This window comes from Genypterus blacodes, unplaced genomic scaffold, assembly GCF_046128005.1.
Source record: "Genypterus blacodes isolate CSIRO-AG114 ecotype Tasmania unplaced genomic scaffold, CSIRO-AGI_Gbla_v1 ptg000039l_1, whole genome shotgun sequence".
Lineage (NCBI taxonomy): Eukaryota > Metazoa > Chordata > Actinopteri > Ophidiiformes > Ophidiidae > Genypterus > Genypterus blacodes.
The window spans coordinates 6,966,087-6,993,514 of record NW_027466852.1 but is presented as its reverse complement, the minus strand read 5'-3'; the positions used below and the strand labels follow the sequence as shown (position 1 = coordinate 6,993,514).

Below are 27,428 nucleotides of genomic sequence, written 5' to 3'. Positions count from 1 at the left end.
CCCCACAGCAAGCCAGCTGCCCTCTGAAACCAATAGTGACACTGAGCTTACCCTGTTTTGTGTTCCTCAGTGTATGAAAAGCACATTTACGAAGCACCACAGACACACAACTACATGTAATATTCACAATCCAGGTTTGATCAATGAACCTGCAGTCAGACACTGAAAAAGTTCCTGACAGCAACACAATCCTGGAAAAACTCAAATAACAACCAAAAACAATCTTAAAAATGTTACAAATACTCCATTAGACTGGCTCAATTTACAGTATAAAGGACATAGGAAAGTGATAGAAGCACCAATACACTGATGGTTTAAAAAATCCATTCGCATGAAGAGTTTTTTGGATCATTGCTACAATCCTTTTTATGAATCCACCATCAATTTCTTGGTCGGTATGCTTAGAAAATTAATCACTGTCAATGTAGCAAAACAATAACTAGATTTTATGAGTTGGTTTTACCAAAAATTATTACTCATTATCAAAAGTGCTCAGGGAAACACAGACATGTTAAAACCATTATGCTGCTGCTGCTGCTGATTTGACAGTGAGATGGCATTTTTATGTCACGTCATTGTTTTAAATGACATAGTTCATTATGTCACATAGAGAGACTGTTGTAGTTATAGTGTGAAGGCAATAAAAATAAATGGTAATAAGCACTCACTTTAGCACCGTGAATGGAGTCATTCACAAAGTCAGTGTTGGATCATTTCTCTAAAATTTTGTAGGAAAAATAAAGTCAAAAATGAAGATTTAATTCCAGTAAAAATAAGTCCTTGTGTATCCGACCGAAAGCACCAGAGGTTTTGACAGTGTGCATCTTGCAAACGTTACCAAAACAAAAATAAATACTTCCTTAAGAGGGTTAACTAGTAAAGCTTGACAAAGAGGTGAAAAAAATCCTGATATGGGAGGTGATTTATATCTCATCTGATCGCAGGCTCCATTCTCGTCTCTTGCTCACCTTATGAATAGGAAGGAGTGTTGTAAATGAAGCCAGTGGTGCGTGAGGTCTTAGTTTGTCATAAATAGAACACCTTCGGTTTTCTTGGTTTCTTCTTCATGAGTGTTTTCTATCCAAACTGACTGTAAGGCCCTGTGACCTTGGTGAAGGCATATGGGGATGTACTGACATAGGTGTTCGTTGTGCAAGACGAGGATCCCTGCATGAGTGCCTGAATGAAACGCTTGTAAGGAGGCTCACCAGTGGGTTCTGATGACTCAGAATGCTCACGTTTCACCCCCTTCTTGCTGCTCTTACTTGGCGTCCCCTCACCACCATTTCTCTCTGCATCTTCCTCCTTCTCTCTTGCCTTCTCTGCCATCTTGGCTTCCCAAAGTGCCAAACCATGCTTGGCCTCATTCATGTTTTTGTGCTGGTAGAAGACCAAGGAGATGCGTGTTGGATGTGTGCGGTCTGGGTTTTTTAGAGGTGTTGTGGCATGCAGTTCCCGTTTTGCACACTCAATGAGGACAGAGCCGTGGCTTGGTGCCACTGCAACGCCACCAATATCAGGGTCCAAGAAGTTGTGCTCATTGTCTGACCACATCTCTGGCTTCTGGGGTGTTGTGGGTGTCTGCGGTGTTCCAGGCTCCTGCTTAATATTAGCAATGAGGTGGCCTCCGTTGGGAAGACCAAACCCTGACTGTGGATCAGAGTTCAGACGCTCACCACCTTGTGGAGCAGAGAGCACCTGCGGGCCAGGCATGCCCATTTCTGTCTTGATTTGCATATGGAAAGGATCTTGACCTGTGGGTAACATTTGAGGGTTCTGGGAAAGGTAGGGATTTGGGTATCCTCCAAACTGATTGCCTTTGCTCACAGCAGCTGTATAGTCGAGATTTACATGGGCAGAGGCTGTTCTTGAGATGGTGTCCATGAAATGGGGATCTTGGGCCCTGTTAGGACCATAGGGATGGTATGATCTCATGGGATGAACAGGCCTCACATTACAGCCATTGTAACCATTGACCTGTAAACCTGGCTCTCCATACCGTGGTGGATAGTTGACCTCATATCGTTGATGCACACCGTACGGCTGCTCTGGGTAGATCACCGGTCGCTGCTGCCTATACATGTCCATTGGCTTTGGGTTTGAAGTGTAGTAGGGGTGGTAGTTTTCAAGGGGTATTCCTCCGTTACACTGATAACCTGGATATGGCCTATTTGATCCATTCATGTAAGAATTTGCTACATGGAGAGGGGAAGGATATGGAGAGGCTGGTGTTGGTGGCTGAGGGGGATACATATTCCCTGGCCTGGAAGTGCTAGTAAAAGCCCCAGGGTGGTTGAGAAATCTGGGGTAGCCTGCTGAGTTTGGGGAGCCAGGATATGGGGGGAGGATGCTCTGGTGCTGCTGTTGGTGTAGTTGCTGAGGATGGACCCCCCCAAGGGGATGTGTTGACTGACCTGACTGTAGCTGAGCTCCTACAGCACCTAGAATTGGTCCTGGAATACACAGTATCAAGAGAGAGATGTAACGAAGAGTCACACATACATCCAATGATGAAAACGTACACAGCTGAAGTGTTTAAATGGACCTGGTAGAGTTATATTGTAAATTTACACTGTGTGTTCTTGAGGTGTAGCCATCATATTCAGCGGTTTTCTTGTCTCATTAAACATTTGCAAAGCAGATTGTTTTAGTTATAAAAACCTGCATTGACATTGGTTGGAGTGCTTCTTTCTTGATTAGTACATTGCCATTATTATTAGTGCTATCGCCATTACCGCCACTGACTGTTACAAAATGAAAACAATACAGGGACCACATTAGGATGCATTGTACATAAACATTGGTGAGAAACATCTGCCTACCTGTCACAACAGTGCTCTGAGCAGTATTTTCGTAAGTTCCGGCTTTGATCTTGGCTTGAAGGGCCTTCTCTGCTTTATCGTGAGCGTTGTCCTGCATTGCGTTCCTGTTGGCAGCCGCCTTCTTAGCGTCAAGCTTTTTTTGTCGACAAGACTTGGCTGGCTCTGCAAGCATGCGGACCTGGCGCCTGAAATTACTGAGGACTTGGATGGCACCCGACTTGATTTTCTCCTGCTGACCCGCCTCACTGCCAAATTCATCAGTGCTGGAAGCTTTGTAAAGTGGCAGCACATGGAGTTGCTCATCTTCTGGGATCTTGCCTACACCTCGGTTATCCTCCCTGGTCAATGTACACACCTGGAAATAGGGTAAGATGAGCACTTCTTTTAGAGCCTCTCACTTGGCTTTAGCTACTTAATTCATTCATTACTAGGTGGAATGATTCATTATGAATCTCTGCTTGGATAACAATCAAGGCATATCTTCATGTGCAATTGTTTTCAATATATGCTAACATCATTCAAAGAAATATCTATATAACATTATATTTCTTGGGTTTTCCTTACCACAGTGCTGCCCCCCTGCATGTTGTGAAGGTCTCTGTGAGCATGTGCACAGAAGTCCATACAAGCTGTGACTCCAGAGAAAGGACGACCGTCTTTAAACCCAAGACGACAATCTGGTGCTCTGTGTTCATGTTCCACCTAAGAGGATTAAGAGGTAAAATTATTTATGGTAATAGTAAATGGCTATAGATCTAAGCTATGGTATCTCTCCTTACACAAGACAAGGAGCAATAATTGTTTATTCATAACCAAGGATGAAATTCTCCAATTTTTATTTATAGAGAAGAAAATTGTACAGATATTATACAGTTTTAGAAATATAGGAGAATATCAAATGTGTTTTTCTGTTTTTTTAAAGGAATGGTTGAAAATGACAAATCATTAATAACATTAACAATGAACTCATTTCTTGAAGTTGTACTCAATGGCCCTGGACTACCTCATGCAGTATCACAATATCCACGTATCCTCACCTGGTTTCCATAAGCTTCAGGGGCCAAAGTTTTATACAAGGGACCCAGTAATGTTGCCAGACTATGTAAGTTTTTTTCTATTCTCTCTTCCTGAAAGACAAAATTGGACAGTTTTTAAATGAACTGTGTTCGCAGCTTTGTGAATGTCAGATTAATGATTTTATATATACAATATACCTCTCTCATATCATCACCAAGTAGCTTGAATTTTCTTGGAATTTTGCTCCGGGCAAACTTGCAGCCATTGTAATACATGCTCCACGAACAGCCAAAGGAGAATGAGGCTCCACAGGCTTCAGGATCTAATCCCTGACATGCACAGGTCCTCCTGAATGGAGAGGAGAAAATGTTCTTATCACTGTTGAGCTTCAATATTGTTATGTATGACTGAAGTTCAGGTTTGTCCTCTGTGGCATGAGTAAAGCAAAGGAGGCTTTGATTTCACAGACATACATGCACACACACGCACACGCACGCTCTCACACACAATGAGAGTAGTAACCAAGATTAGAGCAGAAAAAAATTAAGCAGAACAGTTTTCAAAGTAACAAATTATAGTCAACATGTCATGTGAACGCACATGGATATACTATCATAGGGTAGTATGTGTTGCACTTAAGAAATACCATAACTTGCACTTGCAACATGCTTGATGCTGACATGTTTAGAAAAGCAAACACATTACTCAGCCTGTCAGGTACTAAAGCATATACTGGGATTAGAGTAAGTGAATTAGCAAAGCTGCGTGTAACAAATGAGTTGATTTATGTAAAAGAATGTGTTGAAGATTCTTTGGGTTCTCGTGTATCACTGGCTCTAGAACAGCCTTGTGTGATAGCTTATGCCTTTATCATGGTGTTCCTTGTTAATTAGCTGTCTTATGGGTTTTAATTTGATATTTTACATTCTTTGTGAAATTTAGAGGTTCAAGCATTGCCAACTATTAAGCATTAGTCCAATTCCACTACCATGGGCCCCGAGTTCAAAAGTTTTTCAACTCGTGTTGCTGTTAGAAAGAAAAATATTAGTGATCTTTATGTTATCATACCCAGACATCCAGATTTGACTTCTATGTGTGTGTGTGTTGTGCAACTTACTCTTCATTGAGAGCGCAGCGTCTCTGGGTGTGGGCTCCATGCTTTGTTAGCGTTTCACTCAGCTCGTGGTAGAGACGATCAGCCAGACTGCCTGAGATACCCTCCCAGACCAGGATTACCACAATGATGCATGCTGTCTCACATGTGTGACCAGAACGCTCCCGCACCAAAACCAGTATCTTTTCCTCTGGACTAGAACGACGGATCACCTGAAAAAATGTCAGGACTTAATGTGAATGCAGATTGCAGTGCAAAGTAACACAGCAACTTATTTGCCACCTTCTCAAAAGTAAAAATACAAAAATAATTCTTACCCATTTAGCTATAGGACACCCCTGTGTACTTTTTCCTTCTTTGCCAGTGTATACTACTTTTTCAATCCTGATTGCAGGACCAGTCAGACCAGTCCTTCAAAACAAAAAGGATGCATTAAACACAAGTAAACACAAGTACAAATAAACAGTGTTTATGAAACACGGTGCTGAAAACATCAATCATTTTAAACAAAGTGAATTGTAAACCTTTTCTCCATTGCTTCCCGTATACCAGGAACAGTTGGTGCCGCCCCCAAGTGAGTGTAGTATGGGCCCTCGTCTTTCTCACTGATTTGTTCTGGATGTCAGGGAAGGAAAACCACATTAAAATAGAGAGGCCAACATGTTAGACATTTTATATAACGCAAACCAAAATCAAGGGACTCACCAACGCAGTGGCAGGATGCAATATCATATTGTGTTTTCATGGGGGTGTCTAGAAGGTTCTTTATTGGGGTGTCCAGTAGCTTCATAGGTGACTCCATAAAGGTCTGTAGGAGGGGTTCCTTCTTAGGGGTGAAATCAGGAGGTCTTTTCAGAGCTACAGTGGGCGAGGCAGCCGCTGAAGATTCCATTCCACCTATGTCTGAGTTGGTTGACAGAATCGTGACCGGCCCGGACGATTCCACCTTGACTTTATTTGCTGAATTGATAACAAGGGATTTCTTCTCAAACACAGGCGAAAGCTGGTACTGCTTCAGGCTTTGTTCCATACTTGCCAAGATGCTAGCCTGATTCTTGCTTTGTTCACACAGAGATTGCAGAGGCTCCTGTTTAACCTTAATGCCAGCTGTGCACATCTCTTCTCCATGCACCTGCCCCTGATGCTGTAGACTAGGCGTGTCAAATCTGGGTCCGCTCTCCATTTTCATGAACCTCGCGCCGAGTTTGGGGTCATTCGAAATCTGCAGGGGTTGAGGGTGGCCCTGCCGTTCCTGCTTTTGTAAGAGGTGCATTCGAAGGGCGGCGTGCCTCTGAAAGTCTCCCTGGGCACCTATGGGCCCAAGAGGTAGTCGAGGTCCCCTTTGAAACTGAGCACATGATTGCTGCTGCTGTTCACTTTTAGGAAAAATTTGTGGGGATAACTGTTGGTTTAATGCACCTTGTTGTAGGTGAGGCTGTGACTGTGTAGAAGTTTGGGGGAAGTCCATGTTGTTGGACTGGTGAAGGTGGTTGATATGTTGCTGGGGTGAAAATTGCTTGAGGTTGCCAGTGCCTGAGTTTGGAGGATACGGTCTTTGATGATGTGGTTGTTGCATTTCTGCTGTGTTACTGTAACTGAATGCATTCATGTCATTTTGTTGCACACTTTGGTTGTTGGATTGAACTGAGTTGTTTCTCATAGTGTGGCCAGACTGGACTTGATGCTGACCTGGCTGAGGCTGGCTGTGGGGTCTGTAATTGGGAGACTTCAGCTGTTGCTGTTCAAACAGTGGCGGGTGGGACAGTGGGCGTTGTTGATGTTGAGAGTGCTGTTGTTGCTGTGCTGGTAAATATCCAGGTGACAGTATTTCCTGCAGTTCAGGGTCGCCTTCACATAAATGCTCTGACTGCATGCGGTTGTGGTAGTTTGCCTGCTGCTTTTCAGAGAGATTGCACTGCTCAGGCATTTTCTGGGGTAGAGGCTGCTGCTGTTGTGGAGGTGCTCTAGAATTTGCATGTTGCCACTCAGGGGCAGTGTTGTGCTGGCCTGGAGCACAGTGCATTTGGGCTGGGAGACAGTTCTGCTGTTGCTGCTGGTTGCTGTTAGCCTCCTGCCTGCTATCTATGAAGCCGCCATGTGTCTGGAATATTTGTACAGGATTTTGCTTAAGCATCTTCCCATGAGCCTGAGGGTTAGCACTCTGCTGCTCTGACTGAGGCTTAGGAGGGAGGACTCGCCACATATCCTGCTCTTTGGCCTGGGATGATGGACCACTTGCAGACTGCTGCTGGGAATGTGAAGAGTTCAGGTCTGTCCATCCCCTCTGGTGTGGAGCTGGGCATGATGATTTTGATCTTTGCTGAGATTTACTATCCATCCCATTCTCTACCCCACTACAATATGGCTGCTGTAGACTCATTGCACCCATATTGTCGGTTCCACTTCTGTTTCCCACTTGTTGTTGAAATGGCTGGGGCTGAATCTCATGATCATGTTGATCAGACCTGGGTTCCTCACATTGCCCCATTCTCTGCTGTCCAGAGTTAGAACAGGGTCCAAATCCACCTACCTCTGCTCCCTGTAGCAGACCATTGTGCTCAAGGAAACAGTTCTGGTTAAACTCCTGGTTGGGTTTGACATATATACCTTGAGAGTTTGAACCCTCGGGGTATCTCTCTGCACCATTTTGATGCTGTTGTAACCTATTGGCAGTACTTGTAGGAGTGATCATGCCAGACAGCTGACCCAGAGAGAGCTCATGCTCCTTTTCAGGGTAAGATGGCAGCTGCTGCTCTCCTCGATACTTGTTGGAGTATCCATTCACAACGTAGTTAACAGAGTTGTAGTTGTCACTTCCTTCAGTATTGCCAGAAGCCCCAGGCTGCTGTTGCTCTGAGGCAGGCATCGGAGCTGAAGTAGGCAAACCTGAGGTTAAAGGAGGTGTAGCACCTTGACCAGACAGCTTATTTGCATGTGAACCATTGATGGCATCTGGCTGTGACCCAGATGTTTGTGGTGCAATTGACACTTGCTCAGGGTAATACTGAGACAACGTTTTTTCTATAAGATCACCTGGAGTGCTTTCTATGGTTGAGGGAGGCGATATAGCACCATTTGCAACTGGTTTATTCCTTGACAAAGAGAATATATCTCCATTTTGGAAGTTACAGTTCCTCTTGTCTGAATTACTTTCTGTTTGTGGAGCATTGCATTCAAATTCGGTTGCATTTGTCAGCTGAGGAAAGTTGTCCACCAAACTGGAGCTCATACTGTCACTTCCTTTAGTCTCAGATTCCACTCTGAGTTTCTTTTGCTGGATCAGTAAGGACTGATCAGTGAGTGCATGTTTCAACTCTCCATTCATCGTGTAGGATCCTTGATCGAACAGCCCTTGTCCTGAAGCAGGACTGTCGCAGCTCTCCCTGTGCCTCTTCATGGAGTTGATGCCTATGTTGGGCTTATAATGGTTCCAGTTGTTATCCTCAATGAGCTGCAGAGAATCTTCCTCTGAGGTCTGGTTTCCATTTTGGAGTTTGTGAGAGATGTTTTGAGATGTTCCAAATTGTGCTAATATTAGATTTTCCTCCGTCTCATGCCTGGCTCTTTCTGTTTCCATCTGGCCTGCTCAGAGTCCATCCACAGGGCTGCCCTCTGTCCGTCCTATAAAGCAGAAAGAAGGAACTATTGAGTCATATCATTCTCATTGCAAATGCCACAATAAGCACTATGGACTAAAATTTGCTGTAATATTGAATGTAAACATTTTTAAAAATAGGCCCGATTCTCACTTCACAAACACTTTGCCGAAAAGTATTATTGACATTGGGATCTGCTTTAGAGGTGGTAAGAACAAATGTGCCACTGGCCATAACATAATCTACTGTGTAGTGTCTATGTAGCACAAAGCATTTTTTATCTATGCTAGAGTCAGACCACATGTAGAGGAAGAGCGAAGAGATAAGAATACAGAGGAGAGGTTATGCCAGGACTGCTTGGACTGACAGTGTGGTGTTGTTCTATGTTCTATGTTGAACACAAAAAGAGCTTGACAACTGGTATCCCTGCCTCTGTACTCGAGCCAAGAGATCAACATTCTGTTGCGACTAAAAGTGGCCTGTAGGTATTACATGACATTTTGAGGTCATTTTCATGAATGCATTGAGCATGTGTTTCTCATGAAAGACCCTAATAATACATTGAAACCTGGAACATCCACTTAAGTGTATAGTAAATCAGCAAACACTACGTATTAAACATATGGGGAACATGCCTAAATGTGTGCATATCCACCACTCCTTACTTTCCTTATTGCTCACTCATTTCATTGGTACATTAGAAATTGTTTCAATGGAAAACTAGAAATGGTCTAAATTAGAAGAAAACAATTATTGAAAAATGGCCTAGAGGGATTCTGTGCATGCAGCCATCCAAGGCAGCAGTTTCTGTAACGCTTCTTCGCTTGCTCATCAATATTCTCTGTCACGTGTAGGAGAGCACATAGCTATTATCAACACAAACACATATTGCTCCTTGACTAAAAGTAACAACGTTGGACTTTATATTTTGTATGATTTTTTAATTTCTTCATTGTAATGTCAGAGACATAATATATTCAAGAAAAGATTGGTCTTGTTGATTGAAGGCAGTAGGATACAAGGTTAATGTCCCAGATGGTAGATGGGGGCAGGATTTGGCTGCTTGTCAGCTGTTGGTATTCGGCGCCTTCTACATATTATAATGTGAAATATGCAAATGCATTGTGACGTGTAAGGGTTGTGTTATAGGGCAACATCTACCAAAGAGAATGCATATACAGCTGAATGATGTCACACAGAGAATGTCATTCAAACCTGTGATAGGAGCTAGGTTTTAGGTTTCATCATTAGGAAGCAGTAGCAGCAAGTTGGCTACAATGGTGAGGTGATTTATAAGAAACATGTTGCATAGAATATTGTCTACAAGCAGTAAAACACCACAAAGAGATCTCTCAGTAATCCGTCTTTGCCATCCCTGCCTACTACTGCTCCAGCAAGCACAATCCAATAATTCCAGTAGAACATTGATTTCTGTCTGCCAGGCTTAGTTATTAATGCATGTCACATCTGCAGCATCTGCAAAACAATTGCAATGCACAGGCAAAAAGATCTGCAGTCTAATCCATCATAATTATGAACAACTCCTCTGCAGATGCTAAAGGAGTGGGCAGCTGACGGGCGCACCAAGAAGGAGTCTATGTTTTATATGAATGTATCAATATAGTGAATGACCTTCACTTGAAAGTCCAGGTAACTTTAACAAAGAAAAACATAATGATGCAAATGTTCCCACCTTATCATTTTTGAAGACACGTGAAAGCAAGACAAAAATCCCTAAATTATTTATCTACATTCATTTGCGATATTTGAATATCAACATCAGACCTTCCAGGATGTTCTACTAAAATGACATTATCTACAATACACTTGAGAGTCAACATATGTATCTCATATTAAAACTTCATTTGTTTCAGGAACCGTAAGCCAACAGGTAATCCGTTTCTTTTCTGCTTTTTCAGGTTTGTGTTCTCTGCAACATATCAAGAGTTGAATCCCGCTAAGATCTCTGTATGTACTTAAAATGGGGCTTGAATCTCAAAGTGAGGCACCAGATCACAACTGTCAGCCGCAATGGTCAGATTCAGAAAAAATATGGTAAATGACTTTTGAACATAATTGGATGCAGCCTAAGATTTCCACGAAAGATCTTGGTTAATGTAAATTCACTGCAGGCTCACTGGAGGCACTGAAGAGAAACATAAACAAACAAATATTTTAAGCAGTTTGATATGTTTCATTTAGCATAATAGTAGTTCTTCATCACTGGGCCTGGGTATCTCCTATGGAATCCATTAAAATGCTAATATACAAGCAAACAAGCTGTCATCTTCAAAATACATCTTTCATCCAAAACCTGATTTACTTTTTCGAAAAGCTCTTAATATATACAGTATACATTTCAACCGCAACTTGTGTACCTTTTTACATTGTTTCTCCCAAGAAACTTGAAGATGGAAGTTTCAGTAATTCTTTGTAGTTCATGGGAAAATCTCTGAAGTACATTACATTAAATTGAAAGCTTATTAGATTTGACTTTACAGATGGCTAATATTTAACAGATTCAGCCACAGATATCAAAAGTATTTCATGTCTCTGGGTCAGTTTGCAGGAGTTTTGCTTTAAATTGCTGAAACAGCCAACATGAATTCAGGATGAGAGATTTGAGAGACAGTTCATCGTGTTCATGCATTTAATTAACATTTATGCAGGGTCCAAACTGATCATGCAGGACATGAATGAGACAACTTGTTAGTCTGTTGCAATTGTGGCCCAGCCAACTGTCTGTACCAAGACAATCTACACAGGAAACTGTCAGGCAAACCCTGCCCAGGCAGGCTAGCTGGTAGACATAATGATGTCCTTCTCTGTGTCAATCACCCCTCCAGGACATTAGCAACTCTCCAGACCCCCAAAGTTAGAGTGCTAAATCTCCCACTAACGAGCCAAGCTGTTACAAGAGTGTCTGGAAGCTCCTCTCGTTGTCACAACAGAGCCAGAGCAGCCTATGACAGCCAGCTAGCTGCCTGTTAGCAGGTGGGACAGTGAGACTAGAACACTGCACACAAAGACCAGACATTGCCCAAGAAGAACAGATAAAAGATCTGTATCTAAAGGTGAAAAGTGGGCATCTTGCGTTCAAAATGTTCAACTTAAAAACCAAGGCTTTCATGTGTCCCAGCTTCACTCCATTGTTTTGGAGAAGGATGTGTTTCCTGTGTGACAGTTTTGAAGTCATTTTTTAATGTAGTAGAAAGTGTCGTGAACAGCTTGGTTTAGAAGTTGTTCAACTAAACTCCATCCTCGTTTTGTAAAGTGCCACATCGGGATCTCAAACCTCAAACCGGCATTCTATTCGGGAGTGATACTGTTTCTCTAATGTGAACATTATTAACATTGTTATTTTGACAAATGAGTATGAGAAAGCCATATGGGAGTGGGAAGATGGGATTATTATCCAATAATGAACAGTTTTGCACAGAGCAGGCAGTTGCAGTTTCGTCTTGAAGAACTATTTCTCTTAAAAAATGCCTGTCAAAAATCTTTACTGAGAAAGCATCATGGATCATTAAAAACTAACACACCTTTTTCGACTCTCTTTTTTTATATCCCAAAAAACATAATGAGGTAAGCACATGAATTCTATTTCCCAACCTCAGGACTACTCCTTTGTTTTGTCTGCCCAGCCGTGGAGTCTGTGAATCAGTAACTAAGTCAAGAGGTGAACCTCGGTGCTAAGCAGCTCTCAGTGCAGTTCCATTCCTACGGGACACTCCAGGGTTTACAAAAGACCGAACGGAGCCAAGCAGCTTGTCACAGTTGGATACACCCACACTGACAACAAAAAAAATCTTTCCAAAGCTAGAACAAAGCCAGAGATCCCAGCTGAGTGAGTGTGTGTGTGCGCGCGCACGATTGAACGCACACAAACATACAAACACAAACCAGTTACGCAATGCTATAGCCGTAACTTAGACTTCTGTAAAGACAACGGGAATATTTCCTGTTTTTCATGAAGCCTTTTTCGCATGGAGATCTATTTTTGCTCTGGAATTGAAGCAGTACAGCAAAACACAGCCACAACATTGTGGTGGCTTTAGTTAAGATGGTTTCTAGAACTTACAGTGCAAATGCGGTTGATTAATTTTAGATGTATTTCAGGTAGATGTCGTCCAAAATAGAAATGAGGATACTGTTTGCCCTCTTTCCCTTTAGAAGTGACTGTCTTTGTCTCTGTATACTGGTCTTGCCACTGCTGCAGTGATTGGGGTCCAGGCCCTCCCTCTACCATAACTTTACCTCCAGTTTGCCCTGTAATTACACTTTAGGTTCTTCTGTACTTTTATGTGCCTTTCATTCCTCTGTAGACTATCATCTAGCGTACCAATGGTCTGTGCAGATTATGAAACTGGGTGTTAAGTACTGCTGTAGAAATTCAGGAATTGCCTCTATAGCTATGCATTTGCTGGCCTTTATGGATGGCCAGTTGCTTTGCTGCTCTAAAGCCTGGGGGCAAGGGTGGACTCTTGGACACAGTGTGATCAATGTTGTAAAACAATGGACACAGTTTACACAAGAGTCATTGAAGGCCCACAGCCATGCACATGACAGTCTTCAGCTTCATCTTCCTTTCAACAATTGAATGTTTTGTTTTCAACATTTGTTTGTTCATGTACTTACTAAAATACTTTGTATGTTTAGTCAATATTAGAATATGAAATTTGATGTACACCTTTCTTTTTCTTCCAAATAGTGCATATTATACTTTGTCTTTACGACACTGGTATAGCAAAGTTCAATGCATCATACTGTTTTTTGTTAATCTCAAAGAGCCAGTGAAATGTGAGAGCTGCCATAGTGGACGGTGTCTATTTGGCGTGACTTGGCAGGCGTATGTGACATTCACCACTAACGACAGCTGCTAGGGTAGTGAGGTCTCCACAGTTTCAGGTTGAGACTGAAGCAGCCCTGCTGTTGAGCAGAGGGTGAGATATGGAGCAGCGCTGTAAATCAAACACACACTTGCCAAGCCACATTGCTGTTTTGCAGGGTAGTCCAAAAGAATAAGCCATAATCTCAAGTGTACATTTCCTTTACTTTGCTGAATAGGCCAATTTGTACTTCCTGTTTTAACGATAAGAACATGGAGCATGTGTGAAGTCCGGAGACTGTAAATTTTGAGAGTATGTAGAAGCCTTTTAGTCAGTTAGTTAATCCTGTGCCTAATCAACTGGATTTTATCAAGCCACCTATCACACTTCATGGACACTGAGTAGTAACAGTTGAGTCACTGTGTTAACATAATATTGCCTCATTACCAGCTGAAAGTCAGTTAATATCAGTTGTTCAATACTAATATGTTAGCAGCTAGTCACTTTATCATCATTAAACACCATTGCTACTCTCAGTGAGTATTAGCGTTCCCAAAGGTTGAAGGTTGGTAGGTTGAAATAAACTAATAACCTAACACTGGAAACAAGGAAGTTAGTTATTAACTTTGAACAGTCCAGTTACATTGTAGTCAAATCTCTTGTCATGTCTTTTTGCCAAAGTGTTAATGTTATTTACAATGGTTTAAGGTTTTAGATGGTATAGCACTGTGTTCAATTTCTGAGCCCTTATTGAAAGAAGTCATTCTACTACTTGATTTATGGAGTCTTTATAAATATTCTGTGAAAACATAGCATAGTGATTAGGAATATGATTTGTAGATTAGTGATATATAGAGATTCAAAACAATCCTGTTTTAGTTTTACATAGTTCTTGTGGCGATTGTAAATACTGTATTAGTTGAGTAGGGGCTGACTGCAGTTAGACGCTTACAGGCTGCACATGCTGGAGCTGAAGATCGTGAGTGAAACTTCATCCATAGCAACCCCTGCCAGTGTAAGTGGGTCAGATGACTAACATCGTACAGTGTTTAAGTCTCTGTTGTAAATATAGAGCTGAACTTGTTGCTCTCTGTACACCGCGGCCCCTGACTTGACATTCCAGTCAAACAAAAACACCAGAAAAGCAGGTTAAACAACTGTACTCTCCACATTCTGTCACAGATAGTTTTAAATGCTCTGGCAACACTTGGCTTCACTCAAATAATAGTATACATAAAAAATTTAAATGGGAAATACCTCTGGAAGGATAATTATTGAATCTTTTGCCAAAACTATACATTTATAAGGCAGTGCTTTGTAGTGTTCTTTATGTTGTTGATTCAAGTATCAAGGTCTGAACAAACTTGGTCCCAACCCACAACATGAAGTAATGTAAGCAAGTGTTGTTACTGACTGACTGTCAAATGCTCATCAGGCGTGATGGGACAGACGCTCATTCATACATCGGACTGAGTCGCCTCACACTTGTGATTTGCGTCACATGGCACACTCGAGTAGTGTTTACAATGCACCTCACATGGTTGCCTATATCTCTCACTGTGTCTCTCTGCTACCACGTGAAACAAAAAGCAACATCTGAGATTTGTGTTCTTATACTGTCTCATACTCCAGTCTGCATGGAGACCGAAAACATTAAACATAGCAAAGCTGGAATTGAATTCTGAATGGGAAAAAATGGAGATAAAGATAGACCCCACATTGGTGAGAGCTCTCTGCCCTCTTGACTGTTCCTGGTTTTCATGTCAGGACACGGACAGAAATAAAAGAAAATGTTTGGAAATGTCTGCCCTAATTAGCATTTAGTAGAACCATGTGGGTAGAGAGAGTCTTTGTTTCCTGTGCCCAAGACTTTAAGTTGATTTCAAATGTTATGGCGTTGCTTTATTTCTGAGAGTAGATGTGGACCAAACATGATCAAGTAATTCCAGTTAGAAGAACCACTGATAAAAACCATATGCAGTCTCTGGTTAATGATATGTCCTTCTGCCTCACATATGTGGGTCATAGACGACAGAAGGAGACAGGCTTAGCCTTTGTTACATGTTACACCGTGGCTATCATTTACTAGCAAGACAGACAAAGGTTAAGCACAGGAAATGCAGACATTTGGGACGTGAATAGATGTGCTGAGTTTGTGATGCGACTCAGATAGGTGTCATTGATAACTGCAAACAGAAGTGAGGTGGGTTTTAGGTTTCTGGTGAAAGTGCAGTTTCCTGTAGATGCTCACTGTGGCCTAATCACAATTGTGAAATAATAATGATTGCATCACGTGACAGTCTGCAGCAACAGATTAGCTTTTCTCCCCCGTCTCTTGTTCCTTCCTTGCCTTTAAAGTTTGACCAAAAAATGGTGCAACTCTGTAAGCACAGTGAATTTACTGATGACCAAGTTCCCCGCTCTTCTTTTTAGTTTTGTTTTGAAAATCTCTTACACCTTCAAGTTATACAATTTAGCAATGATATATGATCTTGCAATTCTTTGTTGCCTTACAGCCGTCTCCTTCCCCCCTACAAACCTACTTCTCTGGGGGTTTTGGTGTTACTGTTTCTTTTCTTCTTTGGATATAGGCACTAGATAATAGATTATCAGAAAAAACAGAAGACACACACTTCTGTTTGTAATTTCTTCCCCCAGAGAACCCCCTCTCCCTCCATAAGAAACAGCTGTACAATCTACATTGTTCTTTATGTCTAATGGAGGACAGATGTGGCCTAGTGGTGGAGATTCCTACTGAAGGCTTTGTGCTCCCTCTTTTTGCTTCTCTCTAAGACTATTTAGGAATATTTTGTTCAGTGATTTTCAAGTAAGAGGTCTATGACCTGAGAAGCTGATGAGTATGTTTGGGGAAATACTTCATCAGTTCTACATAATGTATAGTATTCAAAAGTACAGCTTTACATAAATGAAAATGACTTAATTTACTATGTAATACAACAATCAGATTGGTAATGCATTTATTTTTTAATTGATCAATCATAATAACAGTCCCATAATTGACTTATTATGGGACTGTTATTATGATTGATAATGATGATGGTACACGTGTCCTTATGGAGTTTACATTTTCTTGATTTCCAATTTTCTAATGTAGCAATGATTCCTATGGGTAAGGGCAGCCACGTCTGCACAATTAAGCTAATCGTTGATTAGGTCCAATAACCAAAAAAAGAAGACAGAATGACGATTAGCAATCACCGATTGATTGATAAGTGACCACTGGAACCCTGCAGGTAAATGTCTGTGTTCAAGAGCTGTTGCAGCTCTTGTAATTGGGTAATATAGTGGTAGCATGGCAACAATTTACCAGCTCATTGTTAGATCATCTGTATAACAGTAAAACTCAAACAATATAGTCTCCACACATAGAAAGAAGTGTGCAGTAAGTATTTGTAGAGTGCACAATAGGTCTACAAACAAACAAAGAAACATGTCATTGTAGGGTTACTGTATGGTGAGACAAAAGCTGAATTGTTAGGTTGTCTAAACAGAAGTGATCCTTCGTGGAAAGGCAGCAAGTGAAACAAGGATGTCGGGTTGAGGTGACAAACAGGTAAAGGGACTGGAGACAGATAACTGGCACTATAATCATACAACATATCCATGTGATTGTAGTCACAATTATTTTATATGTCATACTACTTTACCTGTAATGATTATCATGAGCAATATATGATGCAATTTGTGGCAGCATTGTAAAGACACATCAGGCTAGTTTCTGAAACAATCAGGGATAGTAGTACATCAACTTCTGACTGGACAAGTTTATTTCACAGAACCAATAGGCGCATGCAGGCGCATGTTTGTTTTTAAATCTTGTTACTGTTTACACTGGAGTCTTTTCTTGTTAAGTGACTGGTTATTGTCAAGTCTCCTTTGCTGTAAATGCTGATGCAATGCCCCAAACCTTCAGAGCTATGCTGACTTTGAGCTTCATGTTAGGAAGATTTAGTTTCCTTGTGGAGTTGAATGAGATATCGGTGATCAAAGTATTCATACAAAACATCTCCAATTTTATTGATATTGAGGATATGACTTGGGTATAAGGTTAGGGTCCTGTTACATTTATATTTGTATTGTTGATGCATTCCATTAGCATGAGCAAAAAGAAACAAAACAAGCATTGAATCTGATCTGAGCTACATTAACAGTGACTAGAAGCTGTGCAGCTGCTGCCTAAAGACAAGTTTCTTTTCCCAAGATTACCCTAGGGAAAATATTGCAAGTGATTTAAGAAGACAACGTGAGTGATCTGCTCACATTGTGGAAACTGCATAAGGTAAAATTTCCTCAAGGTTGCTAATACGGGTAAGATACTCTGAGAGGCTGTTTACCACTGGAGGGGAAATCATTCAGAACAAAGCCATCAACAGTGCACATGTTTGTGTTTTAGACAAAGACGATATCAAATTTATGATGTGGCTGTGCCTTGTGGAAGGGTAATTCCTGTCTCTAGTGACTGAAAAGAAAAGCTTTGTGTGTGTTTGCCCATGCTCTTTATATTTTAACAATGTTTTGAGTTACTTTTTGAAGATTTTGATACTGTTGTGAATATTACAACCGAATACTTACCCTTGAACACTGGGATGTTGTACTAAAGCTAAATCACCCACCGTTACTTATGGAGCTGTTGAATGTCTTGATGCTTTATAATAATTATGATAAGATGTTTGAGAATCATGGTGATATCCAGTGATCCAGTAGTTAATAACTAGTGTCTTTGTTCTACAAGATAAAAACCCCACCCATGTTATTTTCTCATCCAACTTGTTTAGCTGGTTTTTGAAGACAACTGTCAACGCAAACTGTTTGTCTGCATAAGTCAGTCTAGTTAACATTTTAGTTTGTATCCCTGAAAAAAAGCACACTATTATTTACCTCTATATTAGTTAAATTGTAGTCATGCAACAGGCTCAGTGCACAATTAAAAAGTAACTGTACAAGAGTTCGCTTTCAGCTCGTTTCCATCTGTTAAAACCATGTGAGAGGAACACTGCTGTTTCTTCAACATATCAATTTGAATTGACTTTTTCTCCATAAGAGGAGAATCATTGATTGAAGACAGCAGTTGAACAGTCTTTGATATTATAGCTGAACTAAAAACACAACAAACATACCAGACAGTATGTGCAGAGCAAAGCTGACACAGAGAGTCTAAGTCTTTGTCTCTGTTTCAAGCTGCATCACATGGGGGTTCTAATTAACAAATGGGCCCTTGAGCGTATAAACTCAGAATCCAGGCTCAACACCTCAAAGTGGTGCAGTTTTCCTTACTAGCTGTCTTTTTCCTACCAATGCTGTGTCTATACAGCAGTCAATATATCTGACTAACTTGATGAACTGTGTGCTGTGCAAAGTTAATTTCTTTCAGACTGCAAGGTAGCCATGGCGACCATCTTATTAGTGCTGCAAAGCCCATCTGGTCTAAACATTACCCCAGCAAGCCTGACTAAAGAATAGGCTGCTCTGCTGTGGTGTGCACATGTGCTTTATGCGTTGATCTTGCCAGCAAATCAATAGTGCCACACATTCAGAAACCAACATTTGCACTTGGACATTTGAAGATCTTTGAAACCTGAAAGAATACTGATGGCCCTGTGCAGGATAGAATGTTGTTTACTATGCTGACTCTATGACCTTGTGTGCTTAAAATGTCTTTCTCAGAAAGGTGTCAACATGGAAAATATTGCTGTTGATTTCAGGCTTTTTTTTCTTCTAGTGACTGTAGAGATGTCACACTGAACAGGATACAATGGTTTAGAGGCTGGATGGAATATGTGCTATAGACTTCTTTTCCCTGTTCATAATTGTCACTTATACCATTGACACATTATGACTTACTATTGAAAAGCCAAGTGATGATCCAGCACTGGTTTCCTCAGGTCCCTGCTAGGCTGCAAGTCTTGACGTGTGATTAGCTCACAGGAACATGTATTTAGCAAATATGTCCCCTTCTGTTTGCTTTATCTAAATGGAAATCCAGCTTCCAGTTGCACAGTTAGCAGAGGTGAACAGCAAACAGAGCAAAGGGAAACATTATTAACTGGAACTGGAATTGTAACATGACACACGTCGTGCAACTGAAGGAATTCTGTGTGGACTGCATACCAGGACAGATGTGTGTCAATCAAGCTACCAAAAGATGAACAAAAACAAAAAACAATTACTGTTTGGTCATCTCATTTTCGAGCTTCAATACAGGAATCTTTTGTACACTGTGTACATACAGTATGTCATCAGGATATAGAGTGTACTGATACGTATCTAAACCACTGTTGCTAAGCTCCTGCTTTCCCTCCACTGAGTGGGAAGCACGTGACTCTCATTGAATCAAAATCACAAATTTAGCTGTATCTTAAATGAAGCATGTGTATTATTTCATTGAACCTAATGGCTCATGGCACAGTTTCAAGGATCATGTTGTGTTGTTGCCTGTTGCTTTACTGTGAATTGGCCGCTATGTTACTGCAAAACTATTGTATTTTCTTTTGTTTAAAGCTGGCCAAAGCTTCTCAATTGTTGTTTGTGTAGGTTAGATGGGACCAAAAGTGCCATTATGATGTAATGATATTGAAATACACAATAGCATATACAAAAAATGCTTTCCATTTATAACCAGCCCTAAAATCAGGCTATGAAACTTTAGCAAACTTTAGCAAATATGTATTTAGGCAAACACCATTCTGATTGTCATTGAGGTGTGAAGGGTTGAAAGACGCCAGCTGCCGCACGAGCACATTCCACTTAGGAAACCTAATATTGAGCCTCAGCCTCTTGAAGCTCTCAGAAGTAGTTAGTGATGTCATTCAAGGCCTTTAGTATGGTTATTCCTCTAAATGACATTCGGGACCAGCTGTCTGTCTTTGTGCTCCTTGTGCAGACAACAGGGGGCCACGGGGGCTAATGTTTTCAATGACAGCTCCTAGGAGCAAACCAACTATATCTGACAGCCATTTTAGAGGAGGGCAAACAGCAATCAGATGCATTTGTTAAGATCGCCATGGATCTCTTTGAGCTTGCACTATTATATTCTGTGTACTGGAAACTGACTTCCAGATTTTAATTCAAAATGTTGTGTTTTTCAAAGATCAAAAGGTAAATTGTGATATATGCAATAAGTCATCATCATGTATGGAACTTATAACAAACTTTTGTTCCCCTCATTGGGATTAGACCCCTGAAAAAGCCTCACATCCAGAGACTCAACTGGAACTGACTGACCGATTCACAAAAGTGTGAGACCCTGGTGTGAGGTTAAGTCACCTGTCAGGAGTATTAATGGCCGGTGTGCCAGTTCTGCGACGTCTCGTAACATTCTCTGCCTTTTATAAGCAGCCTCCTCACGATTAAGGATTAAGTGTTCTGGCCTCCATGTTGCCAACACTTACATGTCGAGTTTTCATACTTGGGTTTATCGATCATTAACATTAAGTTGTTGTAAGTCTCACCTTTCTTTCAGCAGTTCTCGTGTCGTTTCATATTTCAACCGTACAACTACCATTAGCTCGGAGTCTAGGAAACCATGTGCAACACTTCCTCAAAAATCCACCTTGACCATTAAGCCAATAGTAAGTTAGATGGACTTGCAAATTTCAACTTTTTCTTGTTGCATATGAACATGAAGAGTCAGCCATTTACATTAGCTGACCTGGTGCTGTTACGGCCTTCATATGTTTGGGTGCCATATCCTATCACTTTGGCAGCAGCGCCAGAAGATACTTGCTGTTGGTGCTAGCGTGTTCTCAGACGCAGACACTATCGTGGCTGTACCTCTCAATCGCTTTCTTGGTCTTTACTTTCGATAGTCGAACAGGCGACAGCAGCATTCAAAAAGATTATTCAAGCGTAGGAGTAGCGGCCTGGCGAGCGAGGCTAGAAGAGATGCTATTCGCTCTGGGGTGGTTACGTAACATCTCACTTGCCTCTCTCTGGGAATGCCAGGATAGTGTTTGTAAACAGAGCGGCCATGTGTGTGCGCTCACGTGGAGGAAGCTTTTGAGTTGCTGCCCTCGCTGTCTCACCCCTGAGGTAAATGCTGACATCGATACATGCTCGCAGGGCCAACAACACTCCCTCCGGTCCCGCGCCGCTCAAATACAGCCTTAACGCTCTCAGGCCATGATTGCGCCGCTAACCCCAGCTAACAACATGGTCATTCGGACGGATAAACTCTAGATACATATTTGGATTTTTAGTGCGTGTAGTGTGATATAATTGAGGTTATAAAATGCCATAAAAGGTTAACATATGGCATACTTCCATTGACAACCATGGAACAAGTCCCGGGCCATAATTACATCAGAGTCTCTTTGCCATGGCAGGGCTTTGGTGAAATGCAATGCTGGGATTGTGTAGATGATGGTGTGGTGTGGTGTCACATTTTTGTTATATATAAAAGAACATTACTAAATTCCGGGGAAAGCAAGAATAGTTTGACAAAACCACACCATGTTGCAGTATTTCCAACTCACTCATAATTGAAAAGATCTTTGGACATCTGTAAGCATTTCAAATTTTAAAGACTGAGGATGATGATGAGGCCCAGTACATTAAAGCCTTTGCAGTGCATAAACATGTTTTTCACTATTGTTGGTCAGTTGATTTGAAATGTCTGCAATGTGTGTGTAGATCAGGCTCCACTCTGTGGCTCTGACATTCCACTGCCGAAACACTCAGAAACAAAGGTTTGTTGCCTCTCTACCCCCAACAGCAGACAACAGAGAAAAATCAATATTGCTGGAATCAGTACAACACAGAGTATCGCCATTTTGTCTCAGGAAACAGTGGAGCCAGCCAGCAGGTTTTGCAGGCTAAAATGTCTAACCTGTTACTGGACCTTTTTCTCTGTCAATTCTTAAGCAGCCCCTGGGTGGAAATATGATGCGTGGGCTGGACAGAGAGGGGGCAAAGGTTAGGGCTTGACCATTGTAAGTGGACAGCATTGTTGTGGAACGCTATGGCAACTGGACATTCTTCCCAAAGGTGATATTGTCTTTGCCCTGGGAGTGACATAAAGAGGACTTACAGCCATGACGAAGTAGCAATCCCACTGCACTCCTCTTGCCTGTAGGTGTAGATAGATGTGAGCTTCTATGTGCATGTGATTGATCTATCTGGCCCATCCCCCACTCAGTTGCCTTTAGACCCATTAATGCTCTGGTGTCTTTTCAGTGCTGATGTGACAGCAGTCAGGCAGAAGCTTTTTGATAACACCCCCAGTCAGACTGGTTTGCTCTTGCATGTTTTGAGTGTTTATGCAACTAAGAATTAGTATTACTTCATCCTGTCTACATATCAACTGAATATTTTTTTAAAAATCAGTAAGTTAGGAAGCATTACACTAACTGCAATCCTTCTACAACTGGACATGTAACGTAATGCACAATATGTGGCTTTGAATGTGTTGTATGTAAAATAAAGAGCTCATACACCATTTAAATCCAAAAACCACCCCCTACTACCCACCCTTGTTGGCTGTATAAAGACAAAAATGTGGTACAGCTCAGACCCGGTTCTGCGCATGTTAACTTCCAAAGGAGACTTCATGGGTCCACTTTGTTCCTAGGTACTGAGACCTTGACTTGGCACCCAAGCCATGGGTAGGGTCCCATGCTTCTGTGATTAGGGAATCATGCTTCTGCCTATGTTCGTGTTATTATGGTCTATTCGGTGGGTTTGGGTCAGGTACCCTTTTCTTGGGTCCAAGCTTTTCTGACCCCTTATACCATGTTAACACACAAACTTTGTGTCACCTGAACTCGACACAACATCCTTTGATCAAGGACTATGGAACACGCCCCTGCTCTCACACGATGTTGACACTACACCGTCACTGGCCATGCTTGCCATATCAAAACAGACCCATTCCATTGCCTGCGAGCAAGACATGACAACGCTCCTGACAGCTTGCTGCAGCTAAAATTGGAAACCTGCAACCATGACAAGCAGAGAATATTTTGGAAAGTGGAGTTTGGACGGTTCTGCAGAAACAACCGCACAAATACAGCATACACATTTATACACGCGCATCAAATTCTTTCAATTGTATGTTGGTATGAATTCAAAGAAAACCAAATTCCTGCGCTGCTCTTGCATTTGCAGAGTGATTATTTACGATGCCCAATTAAGGGTCTGTCATTATGCTCCACCTTGCAGGCATGCCTTACTTAGCTTTTTACCTCAGGCCATACTGAAGCTATTGAGGGTGACATTACAACTGCATTCAGTGGAATACACAACTCCAATACACACATCTGTGGGGAGAACACTAATATTCTAATGGCCCATTCTGATGCAGATCTTACAGGAGCATTCAGTGAATTCAGTTTAGCTAAGAGGAACAGCTAATTAGTTGTTAATTCAGATGTAGAAATGTTTGTGTGTGTGATTACCTTGTACTTCACATACATCCAACATTTACTTGTCATGGAAAAATACACAAACAAACCCTAAAATCTCATGATATATCATCTACCTCAACCTCAACCAAGTACCATTAACTACCATTACTTTATGCTATTTAATTATTTCTACATGCAAGTATTAAGTCACCATGCTAATATTACATGAGTGTCTTACAACACACACACACACACACACACACATAACACATACACCCATTTTGTCTTTGTATGGTCAATTAATCTGTAGTTCTTTTTTCAAAAGAATGCCATTGTCTTCACTTGCTTTTATTTCATGAACAACACACAATCCTGTTTTCGTTCAACTTAGGCTAACTTCTTGAAGACATTTGATGTTTGTTGGCCACATCTTTACCAATAATGATCCATTCTTTAGCCCATAGAAAGAAAACAGAAAAACCTGCTCCAGAATTGCCATTCCTGTTCCCCCAGTTAATGGTGTAGCTGGATAGAGTTTCATTTCCTTCAGAGCTTTCTGACCTTGTCTGCCTTCACTGCATTCTACCACCACAATTCTCTTGTCTTTTGCCTCTCTTTTGGGCTCTGTGTGCTTTTGTGTCTGCTTGTCATTCAGTGGTGAAAGCAACGAAAGCTGATTCACAGAGATCCACAAAGCCAGACGCTACTACTGCTCCACTGCTGTTCAGACCCTATATGCTGCACAGGTCCAGGTTGACCTAAACACTCCTACCCATAGTCTCTCTTCTAAACATCTTAAGCAAAACACATACAGCTATAAATGTGAAAATTGGAAGCAGAAAGTGTATATCTGCCTGCATTGTTAGCACGTATCTATGCAGCAATAGGGTCATAATTTTGTAATAGCTACTAATCACACATAAAAGTTAAAAATCTGTTTCCTGTCTAAAAAACGGAGGTACTCGAACAAAAATACATGAACAGCACGCTCATACACACATTTTATAATAGGTGGATGATGTAAAAAGGCAAAGGTGAAGAGTTATGAAAAAGGAGTGCATAACACAGGCATTTGTTCTAATGCTTCAAGAAAAAAAGTCCTGAACAAGCAGCCTATTGAAACTATTTTCTACAGATGATGCATTCAAAAGCAGCAAGAGTGTTCAGTGAGCACAGAAAACACAGATCTCTTTCAGGTCCAACTGGCAAAAAGAAAGAAAATCGTCAGCCATGTTGGAGTAGCTTTATCTAATATCCCCTCCTTATTATGTTGGCTCTTGCTTTTTACGGTGGGGGACGTTTGCTACACCTCGCCTAGTACAAAACCACCAAAAATATAGCCAAGATTAAAGGGTAAAAGGGCAAGCAGCAGGGTATTAACCAACAGAGCAAATTCTCACCTCCTTTTATGTCCCTCCACTTTGTAGAAATTCCAACAAACCGTCCGGATCTCCTCTTTAACAAATCCTAAAGGGCAGCCATCTTGCCTCCTTCTGTTCTTCTATGAAACAGACTATCCTCCACATCAATATTCATGGAAACCAGTCTGACGTCGGCTATCATCATCAGGAGAAGCCCGGGTGTCGCTGTTGGCCAGCCTGAGAAGTGCACTCATATGTGTCTCTGGTGTAAGGCAGCAGAGGCATGCAGAGTGGACTTAGACGCGCATGGAGCTCAGGGGGAAGAGCCTTGCTTTGCTGGCAAACTCAAATAATCACAAATAATCACTTTCCTGCTGAGTCCTTCCCACACAAAGGGACAGGTTTTCTTTCTCCCCCTGACCCCCCCCCACCCTCTTTTTTTCTCCTTCAGCCGCACACAATAGTGAACACTATGATGGCTGCCCTGAAGCACTGGAGTGGATTCAGTGTGCAGGATAGGACTCCACCCCCAGTGCACTTTTATGTTGAATTTTGCACTATGCTCAACTGTCTGACTGGGTAAGAGCAGAGGACAGCCTCCTCCCCCCTTCTATTTTCAGACAGGAAGACGGGGGACTTTAGGTTTTTCCCTCCCTTTTCTTTCTCTCTCTCTCTGCACTTCCTTGTTCTTTAATTTTCTGTAAAACTGTCATAGGTCATAGGAGTTCCCCCTGTTGCGTATGAAGACTCATTTCTGGAACTTTGCAGCAACACTCAGATGCAGCCGGGCTGGAATCCCACCAGCAGTGCGCTCATATCCAACGGCAGTGTCTTATTTTGGCACACCCTGGCTGGCTAGTTCCTTTTTAGAGCCGGGGCGTAAGGGAACTCTCTAGATACAGCAGCATACTTCACTTCAAGGGTCTGCCAAGACCCACCTCCTGTTGACACTGGCCACGTGGGCTTGCAAAAGATAGAAAGAGGAGGGAAAGAGAAAAAGGCGCTGAAGATATATTCACCTCTGCTTTGTGTTGGAATAGCTTGATTAAAATAAGTTACAGTATGAAAAGTCAGAATAACGTCCCACGAGATTCAAAAGATAGATTTCTGATAGTTTTGCTATTTATCTGATTAATAGCACAATTTGAATGTGCGCAAGTGTGTTTGAACTATGAGCTCATGGGGCATAAATAGTTTAATTCATGTACAGTTTTCAGTAATATGATCTATACACACTACTCTCACATGTTGAAAAAACCCTGCATCAGCCGGCACCTCCATTTTTTTTTTCACCATTTCATTCCTCCTTTTCTGTCTTGTGCAGTTTTAACAGGTGGGTCTTGTCAGAAGCTAATCTGCCTTTAGCCGTGTTCAGTTTAAAGGGAGACCCCACCTCCTTCCCCTTCGCCCCTGCCTAGCTGCAGTGACATTTGTTGACTCAATAGTTTCAGGCTCAGAGCAGAAAAGGAGATTTGTTTTTACACAGAATGGGGGAGGGGAAGAAGCAGAGAGAGAGAGAGAGGGGAGGTGGAGGAGGCGGAGCTACTATAGCTGCACCACACATTCTCTAAATACAGAACAAACCTCTTTAAACCTCCTTACCTCTGCTCTTGTTTGTTTTTAGAATAAATAATTCTGTAGCTGAAACACTGTAGTCTATGCGCAGTTACTACATAATATGGTTCAGTCAAATCATGTTTATTGGTGCGGTTTTGAGAATTGTTTACTGTTCTCAGCCTCAAGACTTGCCCTACATGCATTCTTCCCCTTATTGTATGTATACTATTCACAAAAGGAAGCAATACAGTGATCAGAGATTTTCCAGACATCGGACATGTTGATGTGCAAGGGAAAAGCACCTTAACATCATGAAGAAAGCCAAAACCTGTATCTATAGTGCAGATATTTTGAGAATATCTTCGCAATATATGACAACAAACAGCTACAGCAGTCAGTTCTCAATGTCTCTGTTGTGTCAGGTGTTATATTAATTAATTGATTCCATCGGATAGCCCAGTGTTGCTAGCAGCAGCCGAGTTCAGAACATGGGCTTGAAAGCTTCTTTCCATGTTAAGATGATTGTTGATGGATGTTCCTTGGAAGAGTGCTGAGAGTGACATGTTTATGCTAGTTGTTGTTGTTGTTGTTTATTTGCGACTCGGTCTTTACTGTAGTAAGGGCACCTAAAGGTCACAGAGCTTAAAATCCCCACATGAGTCGTGACAATCTGTAAAAGGGAAATAAATGAAAAGCTCTCTTACATCCCTCATAAGCTGCCATCAGAGTGCCCCTGAGCAAGGCACTTAGTCTACAAACTGCTGCAATGAA

General features: G+C 41.6%; 1 protein-coding gene across 1 annotated transcript; it reads right to left on the bottom strand.

Moving 5' to 3' along the window:
- Nucleotides 1-378: 378 nt before the first annotated feature.
- Nucleotides 379-25,502, bottom strand: tet2 (tet methylcytosine dioxygenase 2). The gene is made up of 10 exons (XM_076147676.1): nucleotides 25,140-25,502; nucleotides 5,659-8,574; nucleotides 5,478-5,568; nucleotides 5,271-5,364; nucleotides 4,957-5,165; nucleotides 4,037-4,187; nucleotides 3,860-3,949; nucleotides 3,387-3,524; nucleotides 2,823-3,177; nucleotides 379-2,453 (listed from the first exon to the last, which is right to left on the bottom strand). Exons 2-10 carry the CDS (start codon nucleotides 8,528-8,530, stop codon nucleotides 1,078-1,080), a joined length of 5,376 nt encoding a protein of 1,791 aa, XP_076003791.1. The 5' UTR covers nucleotides 8,531-8,574; nucleotides 25,140-25,502; the 3' UTR covers nucleotides 379-1,077.
- Between the last annotated feature and the right edge of the window lie 1,926 nt (nucleotides 25,503-27,428).

What these genes read in the sequence shown, in the direction of transcription:
- tet2 (XM_076147676.1), bottom strand. Translation starts at nt 8,530, where the DNA reads ATGGAAACAGAAAGAGCCAGGCATGAGACGGAGGAAAATCTAATATTA. An exon ending in CGGGAAGCAATGGAGAAAAG is followed by an intron (nt 5,365 to 5,477) that starts GTTTACAATTCA and finishes TTTGTTTTGAAG; the next exon opens with GACTGGTCTGACTGGTCCTG. An exon ending in CTGAAGCTTATGGAAACCAG is followed by an intron (nt 3,525 to 3,859) that starts GTGAGGATACGT and finishes TAATCCTCTTAG; the next exon opens with GTGGAACATGAACACAGAGC.